Source organism: Olea europaea, unplaced genomic scaffold (genome assembly GCF_002742605.1).
Source record: "Olea europaea var. sylvestris unplaced genomic scaffold, O_europaea_v1 scaffold1098, whole genome shotgun sequence".
NCBI lineage: Eukaryota > Viridiplantae > Streptophyta > Magnoliopsida > Lamiales > Oleaceae > Olea > Olea europaea.
This window is the reverse complement of record NW_019228344.1, coordinates 11,048-20,833: the sequence shown is the minus strand read 5'-3', so window position 1 is coordinate 20,833 and position 9,786 is coordinate 11,048. Positions and strand designations below refer to the sequence as shown.

Here is a 9,786-nt window from a genome sequence, read left to right as displayed (position 1 = left end):
TGCTTCTTTGGCTCCACAAACGTCACCTTGCCCTTATCCTTATCAGTCCTAGTAATAGGGGGCCGAACAGGGGGGTGCGCAACTGTAGGAGGAGGAGGAGGAGGAACTGTAGTACACTGATCATAAGAATGACCCAAGTGTTTACAAGAAAAGCAAAAAATTGGCCGCTTCTCATAGATAACTGTCTGCCAGAAGCCACGGTTACCAGCACGCTCAATCCAAACCCTGTCGGGCAACTTATGCTCCAAATTCACCTCAATGCACACCCTTGCCTCACTAGGTCGTCTCAAGTCGGTGGTGGCCTCATCAATTCTCAAGGGCATTCCTATTGCCCAAGATAAGGCGAAAAGGAACCCCTTCGCACGTAAATGTACTGGAAGCAGAGGGAACGATACCCATACGGGAACGATCGGAGTCTCTTGCTTAGGTGTAAAGTCACATGTCCACTTAAGGACTCTCATCGGACAACCATCAATATACCATGAAGGTTTAAGAAAAAGCCTGCTGTAATCCTCCTCATGTGTAAGGTGTATAAGAATGTGTGTTGTGTCAATCAGTCCCACCTCGAAACAACCATGGAACCCAAACTTAGAAAAAATCTCACGTACCTTCCTCATGATTGGCTTGCGATGTGGAAATTTCCCCACAAGTGTATACTTGTAAGGATCAGCGAGTGTAGCCTCCTCGGACTCAGTCAAAACTATTGCCGGCTTACCCATATGTATAAAGGGTTCTTTAGCAGCAAACCCAGCAGTGGAAGAGTCATCTATACCCTGTACAACCGATGCAAACGACTTCCGTGAACTCCGTTCAGCTTGAGACAGGCCCGGACGGCTAGAAACTGCAGTAGCATATGTCTTTCGGCCCTGATTGAGCACTGTCTGGGCCTCATGTGGAAAAACCGATGATGAAAATGGATTCAAATTAACTGGAAGAACATTCTGATCAAAAGTTGCCCGAGGGCCGCCGGGACGCCGCCGGCCGGCCGGTAGCGGCTCCGTTTTCCGGCCAAAATCAACCGGAGGCAGAAATTTATGATTTTCAACAATCTTGTGCGGAATTTCATGCTGAATAACGCGGTCAGGCGCGTTTCCCGAGGTGAGAACCGTAGAGGCCGAAAATTGCAATTTTTCGACAAACTGCCCGTTTACGTTTGGTGCCGTAACAGGAGCGTCCGACCTCCGATTGCCGTGATTTTTTGACCGAAGGTTCGCCATCTCATGGGCATTCTGAATATCTGGTGCGTGTATCTGTTGGACCATCATACAAGAATTAATTTCAAAATCAGTTTCGGGCTGTACTTTTTCCAATGCTTCAATTCCGGCCAAATTGGACGTCCAGGACACCACCCTAGGGGTTTTTGGGCCTTCTGAGTTCATTGGTGATGGTCCCATGTCCAAATTCTGATCAGAAGTGGGTGTTTCGACGACCTTGGGATTCGTGCCATGATTTTTCAAACTTAGATCTATTGCGTTGGGGGATGAATATGATATTGGTGTTATAGGATGTGTTTGGGTCGTTGTTGGTGATGATTTTCCACCACTTGGGGTGGTGCAATCCGGTGGTTTTGGTGGTGGATCGGGTTTATTGGAGTTTTGGTGGGTTTCTCCCATTCTAGAGAGAAGGGAGAGCGTTTTGGAGGTAGAGAGAGAAAGTCAATACATTTCATTTATTTTCATGGTTTAGGGTTTTAGGGTTTAGGGTTTAGGGTTTAAGGGTTTAGGGTTTTTTTTTTCTAAAGCGAATACCACTAGTGTGGTTTATTTTATATAATGAAAAGCGGGAAAACAAATAGAGGAGGGGGGCATGGACCTGACCTCCAGCAAATGTAAATTGTAACAAATATTTGAAGATAAAATGCAATCACAGTAAACAAGACACGAACAAAAACTAATGAAAGGGACTCAAGGGTATTCCCGAGGGTAAATCTTCGGGTGGTAGTACATAGACATTGATCGAGTCATGCGTCTGGTTTGAAACATCCTTAATAATTTTTTAGGGTCCACCAAGGAAGGTCGATGGGGGTTAAGGGTTCCCCAACCATATTTATTTCATAAAAATCAAGAGTACAGGAAAGGAGGGGGGCATAAACCTGACCTCCAAAAAGCAACAGTGCAACAAATGGAAAATTAAAAAAGAACAAAGTAAATGAGGAAGTACTACTCCCTTGTACAAGAAAAATGAAAAAATGATTGCCTAAACTACGAACCTCTAAAGCTGGGCAATCCATATCTGTCGATCTGCACCAATGCCCTAATTTGTCGGGGCAGGTCAAGTGGTCCATATTCTTGGTAATGTTGGTGATCCCAACCCTCTGAAGCAAGAGAATCTGCAACCTGGTTACCTTCTCTGTAGATATGAGAAACTGTGTCTCTGTCAAGGCAAATGTCGTCTCTGATCTGTCTTAGAATACCCTAAATCGTCCATGGTCCTCCACCTTTGATGATGCAGTGAATGGCCAGCATTGAATCTACCTCAATCCAAATAGCTGATATCCCAAGTCCTCTGGCCAATAGAAGCCCATCTAGTATGGCTCTGAGCTCAGCCTCCAAAATGAAACATGTTCCATATGATGCTGAGAATGCCCTGATACAGTATCCTGCGTGGTCCCTAATGATGCCTCCACCACTTGCAAATCCATCTTTGACGCATCCATCGGTATTGATCTTGTAGGATCCAATAGGTGGAGTACGCCAAACAATCATAATAGGTGGTGGTGGGAGAGGACGGGTCAAAGAAATTCCAAAAAAGGATGCAAGTGTCACATCTCCTCGCCAATGCTCGACTCGAAATAGTCCTCCCATATGAAGGAAGGAGATCATGCGGTAGACCCTCCAAATAATACGTCTGGCCACCATACGAATACCTCTATGCTTCGCATCATTCCTCTCAGTCCATAGAAACCAAAATACCAGTAGAGGAATGATAATACGAATGTGTCCACGACAGACGTGCTGTCCATAATACCGCCATCTCTGGAACCTCTGTCTGGCCCCCTCTCCTGAAGTCATAGGTATCTGAAAGATGTCTCCAAAGTGCTTCCATACCTGGTCGGAGATGCTGCTGCTCGTGAAAATATGATTGATGGTCTCAATCTCGGAACAACACTGACAACGAGAAGCCAACTGACATCCAATTCTCCTCTGAATAACAACATCTACTGGTATGAGATCCTGCCATAGTCTCCAGTAGAAGAATGAAATAGTGGCAGGCAAAATAGAGCTCCACAGCAGTCGATATGAGTCCTGAGGCTGGCGAACCGAACGAACAAGTTGCCATGCTGATTTGGTGGTAAATTCACCATCCGAAGTAATTTTCCAAACAATTCGGTCCGGGGCATCTGCACATAAAGATATCGCCCCTATCTGTCCCGCCATGTGAGAAGGAAGGGCCTGTAATAACCGTCCGAAATCCCACCCAGTGTCATCAAAAAAATCCTGTACCCTCGCAGATGTGTGCTGTCTGTGGGGGAATAGGGATGCCAACGTGGTCTCGCCCATCCAACAATCATGCCAGAAGAAAATCTGACCGGCTCCAAGGTGCCAAGCAATGTGTGGATCCGTCCGTGGCCCAACTGATTTCAGCCTCTTCCAGGTAGGGGAAGCTGAACTAGGAACTGCTGCAAGTGAAGGATACGTCCCCTTACAATACTTGCCCAGTAAAAACTGAGCCCAAAGTGACCTCTGAGATCGGAACAACCACCAGAGCTTCATGGAGAAGGTGTCCACCACATCCTGTAGTCTCCTAAAGCCGAGGCCTCCCTCATCAGTAGGAAGGCAAATCTTCTTCCAACTCCTCCAATGTAGACGTCGTGCTTGATCCTTAGAGTCCCATAGGAATCGGGCAAAGATGCTCTCAAGTTTCTTCAGCACTGTCTTGGGCGGCTGCATAATCTGAAGAAGATGTAAAGGTATGGAAGAAAGTACTGACCTCAGTAATGTAATACGACCCCCAGGCGATAGTAATCGTGAGGCCCAGCCTGATATCCTATCCCTTATCTTTTGGATAAGGTCATCATAAAGGAAGCTCCTCTTAGTCCCCTTGAATAAGGGGACACCCAAATAAGTGAAAGGCTGCTGCTGATGTCTGAAGCCCGTCAAAATCTCTAGTCGTCTGATCTGACTAGTGGATGCCCGTCTGGATAGTATAATACCGCTCTTGTCTCTATTCACCAATTGGCCAGAAACTCCTTCATAATGCTCCAAACAGTCTAAGACCCTCCTGATAGACTGTTTCTGACCGTTGGCAAAGATAATCATATCGTCAGCAAATGAGAGATGTGAGACAAGAGCACAACCTCCATGTCGATAACACATACTGGGATACTCTTGAAACCTCTGAGTGAGCAAACGTGAGAAGTAGTCTGCTGCAATGATGAACAAGGATGGGGAGATAGGATCACCCTGTCTGAGTCCTCGTGAGGAGGGAAAAAAGCCACATGGGCGGCCATTTAGGAGTACGGAGAAACGACACTCCGAAATGCACCGCCTGATTCTGTCAATCCAGATCTGATCAAATCCAAATGCCTCCAATACAGAATAAATGAAGCCCCAGTCCATGCGATCATATGCTTTAGCCATGTCTAACTTCAGCATAGTGTTTCCCCCTCGCACTCTATCATCTAAAGTGTAGAGAAGCTCTTGAGCCAATAAAACATTATCTCCAATCAGACGGCCTGGGATGAAACCACTCTGTGGAGGGGAAATAATGCGCGGTAGCAGTGTACTCAACCGAGTGTTCAAAAGCTTAGTAATAATCTTATTGAACACTGTGCATAAGCTGATTGGCCTGAATTCAGTCCATCTGCAAGCACCATCCTTTTTAGGTAGCAAGACAATAGAAGTAGCAGCAAAACCCCGTGGAAGATGACCACCATCAAAGAAGTCCAATACCGCCCTGTAAACATCCTCCTGAATAATATCCCAACAATGCTGGAAGAATAGGGATGAGAAGCCATCCGGGCCAGCGACATTGTCAGCATCAATACTGAAAACTGCCTCCCGTACCTCATGAATCAAAGGGGAGCGGTTTAGTGCCAAATTATCATCCGCCGTCAATAGCCTCAGAATGACATCAGAATCAGCAGGAGTAGCTAAGACTTCCCCTGCCTGTGTCCTGATGGACCTAATACGCGATCTGATACGGCGTCCTTGAACCATCGCATGGAAGTATCGAGTATTGTGATCTCCTTCACATACCCAACGTGAGCCAGCCCTTTGCTTCCAGAAGCCCTCCTCAATAGATAAAGTCTGGTTCAAAGCTGCCTGAACCTGATGCAGTATGTCACGATGTTCCGGTGTAGGGTCACTGTCAAATACAATTTCTGCCTCATCAACCCTGTCCTCAGCATCCCTCACTCGCTGGAAAATGTCTCCAAACACATGTCGATTCCACCAGCGCAATCCCTATTTCATCCTGAAGAATTTCTCCCAAAGAGCGGCCATCCCCGTAAGATGAGTGGGGAGTGACCACTTCTGAGCGACAAATGCTAAAAAATCATGATGCTTGGTCCAAACGTTGAGGAATCTGAAAGGCCTAGGCCCCAAGTCATCATCAGAAGTCCACTGAAGTAATAAGGGTGAATGGTCAGATGAAGTCCTATTCAAGTGCTTCACTGTAAGCTGTTGACAAAGTGCTGCAGCTGAAGAATTAATGAGTACTCTATCCAATCTCTTCCTGACCCGCCCATTGGTCCAAGTGTATCGATTCCCAAGGAAACCTGCATCCTCTAGACCACTGTCCAACATCATATCAGAAAAAGCTGTAGTGCCTCGATCACGAGTATTATGACCCGTGCGCTCTCCATCATGAGTAATAACGTTAAAGTCTCCCCCAACTATCCAAGGGTCCTCCATATCGAGGGAGATGTGGTGAAGACCCGCCCACAAATCCCTCCTGACAGAAGCATCACAAGAAGCGTAAACTGGAGTAAAATAGATGGGAAGAGCTAGTCTGGGGTCCTCAACTTTAACGTGAAGAAACTGGGGATGATCAACAATAATAGTAACATTAGTCCCCGAGTTCCAGAAAAACCAAATCTTATTCGATTCATTCTGAGCTCCCGTATCGAAGTGCAGGTAACGTCGAATATATGCAAAGCTGTGTTGAAGAATAAAGGGCTCTAGTAAAACTAACAGATAAACCTGATGAAGCTGTATAAGTTTCTTCAGGCTCCGACGAGTAGCTACACTAGCTACACCTCTCACATTCCAAATGATGGCACTCATAGGGATGGAGAATGTGAAGAGGTATCATGTGACTGACTCCTGGTGATCCTTCTGCTCGGATGTGGAGTATCAGTAGAACGTGGGTGTTTCTTTCTTGTGACTAGGACAAAACCGTCATCCTCTGATCTACCAGCCATACCCACTAAATCCTCAGCAGAAGACCTACGGAACACACCCTACTGATGGACCTCAATCTGTGATGTAGCTTCAGTATCCGACTAATCAGATTCTACTGAAGGAATAGAAGCTTCAATGTTCTGTTGACAAATAAGTGGAGAGCTGGAGGCAGGATTACCAGTACGGCCAGGTGTAGGACCGGGAAGCTGTCTGACAACTCTATCTGTAACCTCTGAATCATGTGTTCGCCGAGACATGTCGTGAGCCAAGGGGTTAGTGTAATCACTGTCAACATGAATAACAGGCTGTGATGGAGCCAAGGCTAGTGTAATGGCACTCAAAGGAGCAATATTGTCTGGAGCTATTGACTGCACTCTTGGAGGATTAACTGAAGCAGTGTCTACTATGGATGCAATTGACTGGGCTACAATAGGTTGATCTGCTTGGGAAACATGTACACCTGATGTGCTAGCCTGTTGTTTTGTTCTGTTCTCTACGAACTGGGGTCCACCTCTGACGTGGCTCACCCTGAATTGCCTTTCCCTTGTCCTTATCCTTAGCAGGGATAATAGGTTTAGGGATAGGCTCAACAACAGGAGGTGGTGCTGGTCTTATGCCAAGTTTACACTGAACTTCTAAGTGCCCAAAATGTCTGCATTTGTAACAAAATTCTGGCTTCTGGTCATATATAACTTGTTGCCAATAGCCACCGATCTTTTCCCTCTCAATCCAAACTCTGTCAGGGAGATCGTAGTCCAAATTAACCTCCACACATACTCTAGCCTCACTAGGGCGGCGAAGATCAGATGTTGCCTCATCAATACGCAATGGAAGACCAATAGCTTTAGCAATAGCATACAAACTGCTCTTAGCCCGAAAGTGAATAGGTAGAAGTGGAAAGGATACCCAGACTGGAGCAATTGGGGTCTCTTGCAGTGGACTAAAGCTTGGAGTCCATTTGAAGACTCTCATAGGGGAACCATCAATATACCACAGTGGTTTGAGGAATAACCGTGCATAGTCATCCTCGTGCGCCAAGTGAATCAAAATGTGTGTGGCATCAATTAGACCAATAGTATAATCACCACAAAAACCAAAGCGAGAAAAGTTTTCATGTACCTTAAGCATAGCTGGCCTCCGGTGCACAAATTTGCCAACAAGGGTAAACTTATATGGCTCAGCCAAGACTTCTTCATCTGCCTCTGTGAATAGAACTGCAGGTTCACCATGATGGATGAAAGGGTCCCTAGAAACGAGCTTGTGGTCAGTAGATTCTTGTGATGCTCGAAGAATTTGAGCAAAGGACTTCTTTTGACTCCTCTCTGCTTGAGAAACTACTGGCACATTACCAACTGCTGCAGCATAAGATTTTGGACCAGAATGAGCAGTTGTGGAAGTTGCAGTGGCTCGTGGTGTTGCACGGGGTGGGGGGGGGGTGCTTACGTGCAGGAGGGACTCGCGCGTTGATGGTACGCGCAGTTTGGGATGTACTAGGCGGTAAAGTGTTGATCCTTGGGGTTTTTCCATGATTTGGATCCAATGGTGCAGTTCCTGGGATCAAAGGAGATCCAAAAACATTAGAAGGATTCACCTCGGTATGTGTGCCACTTGGCACATTTCCCAATGCAGATTTCCCGTCAGTTTCAGCTGGAGCAATGGTCTCTCCAAAGGTTTTCATATGCTCTGGAGATGATGGCAGTGTCAAAAATACAGAATTCTGGCCAGAAACAGCAGTACCAACTGCCTCGATTTGTGTGCATTTTGGCACGAAATCCAATGTAATATTTTCGATCGAATTGATAGGCCCTTCTGATGTTTTTGGACCTTCTGAGTTCATCGGAGGTGTCAATTTTCTCAAATAATGCTCAGAAATGGAAGAAATCTGACCAGCAGCGCTAGAGGTGTGAAGAACACCATTTGATTCCAAAATTCGGCAAATTAATGATGTAATCTCAGCAATTGGAACATTACCCAGAGTATTTGGGGCTTGAATTTCATTTACCCCACATTTAATTGCAGAATCGAACACATTTGTGGGGTCAATTAAGAGAGAATCGGACTTTTGACCTTGAGGGATTGGATCCGTTCGATTCGCGAGATTGGGATGAAATTGATGAAGACCCATATGATATGGATGTTGCCCATGATAAGAGGAGTCGGTATGGGGTGGTCCGCCACTGTGGGTCCCACTGGTGGCACCGGAAAAATGAAAGGGAGGCAGCGATTCGACAGGCAGCGCAGGCGGACCTTCCAGGTGCAATTCCGGTCGATTGAGAGCTCCACATGGTGAACGGCGACCATGGTTGTGATCGTCTGGAAGAGGGCTATCGACTGGCAGTGGTGCGCCGGCGTGGGTATCACCGGAACAGTGTTTTCCGGCAGAAATAGCTTGCGGCAGATCCGGTTTTTGGCCCCTATTTTCATCAGATTCCGGCCAGTTTATTGCCGGCGGTTGGGTGTAGGTTATAGAGGGAAGTGAGGGGGATCTATTGGTGGTCAGATCCGGTGGCCTTGGCGGCCGGAATGTAGCCGAATGTGATTCCATTTTGGGTGGCTAGAAATCTCCAAAAATCTCTTATCTCTAGAGAGAAAATGGAATGGTTGGTTTGGTTTAGGGTTTAGGGTTTAGGGTTTTAGGGTTTTTTTTTTTTAAGCAAATACCACTAGTGTGGTTTATTTTATATAGTGAAAAGCGAGAAAACAAATAGAGGAGGGGGGCATGGACCTGACCTCCAGCAAATGTAAATTGTAACAAATATCTGAAGATAAAATGCAATCACAGTAAACAGGACACAAACAAAAACTAATGAAAGGTACTCAAGGGTATTCCCGAGGGTAAATCTTCGGGTGGTAGTACATAGACATTGATCGGGTCATGCGTCTGGTTTGAAACATTTCTGGATCATAGTAGTCTGCGATGTCTGGCTCGCTCGTTGGAGAGGGGTCTCGCCTGCGTGTAGGAGCCTGCTTTGGTGATAAGAACTGTTCAGATGGTGGTGCACTGAATGTCGGGCGAAAAGCGGGTGCATCTGATCTCATTGTACTAGTCGTAGGTGCGTCTATCTGTGCTACGACATCTGAATCGTGGGAGATTGACCTGCTTGCTGTAGGGACATCGTCTTCCGCATTTTGTATGCAGTTTCCAAAGCCCATGCCATCCATGTCTCTCTGTATATGTTCTTTCACCTTATTGTGTGTAGGAGCTGTGATAGAAGGACTAGAGGAAGGTGTCTGCGTAGGAGTCTTACTCACAGAAGGTCCCTCTCCAAAGAGCTTAAAAACTAAGTCCTCAATAGCAAATCTCATGGTAGATCCAACTTTCATTCCATGGTCCTTCTTAAAGTGATCAATCAGCATATGCTTGACACTATGTCGCTCTGAGCTGATCTCAGCCAACAACCCCTGTGCAAGAGTGGTTTGAGGAACTGTCTCGGTACCTGAT

The 9,786-nt window shown here is 46.2% G+C and overlaps 3 protein-coding genes across 3 annotated transcripts in view; 1 reads left to right on the top strand and 2 right to left on the bottom strand.

The window, feature by feature from the left end:
* LOC111373264 overlaps window positions 1-1,613 on the bottom strand; it is a 4,410-nt gene extending 2,797 nt beyond the window's left edge. Inside the window, exon 1 of the mRNA XM_022995771.1 lies at window positions 97-1,613. Within this exon, the coding sequence (XP_022851539.1) occupies window positions 97-1,613 (1,517 nt within the window). The remainder of the gene's footprint in view (window positions 1-96) is intronic.
* Window positions 1-9,786, top strand: part of LOC111373262 — a 13,005-nt gene that overhangs the window by 698 nt on the left and 2,521 nt on the right. The window lies entirely within an intron of this gene.
* On the bottom strand, window positions 2,061-6,227 carry LOC111373263. The gene is made up of 5 exons (XM_022995770.1): window positions 5,517-6,227; window positions 3,162-5,360; window positions 2,547-3,047; window positions 2,210-2,399; window positions 2,061-2,092 (listed from the first exon to the last, which is right to left on the bottom strand). The coding sequence occupies exons 1-5, from the start codon at window positions 6,225-6,227 to the stop codon at window positions 2,061-2,063; spliced, it is 3,633 nt and encodes a 1,210-aa protein (XP_022851538.1).

Excerpts from the sequence above, each read along its gene's own strand:
- LOC111373263 (XM_022995770.1), bottom strand. The coding sequence starts at position 6,227 with ATGAGTGCCATCATTTGGAATGTGAGAGGTGTAGCTAGTGTAGCTACT. Across the intron at positions 3,048-3,161 it reads TATGGCAGGATCTCATACCA|GTATGGAAGCACTTTGGAGA; the intron begins GTAGATGTTGTT and ends ATCTCCGACCAG. Across the intron at positions 2,093-2,209 it reads TGGATTGCCCAGCTTTAGAG|GTTTATGCCCCCCTCCTTTC; the intron begins GTTCGTAGTTTA and ends TTTGGAGGTCAG.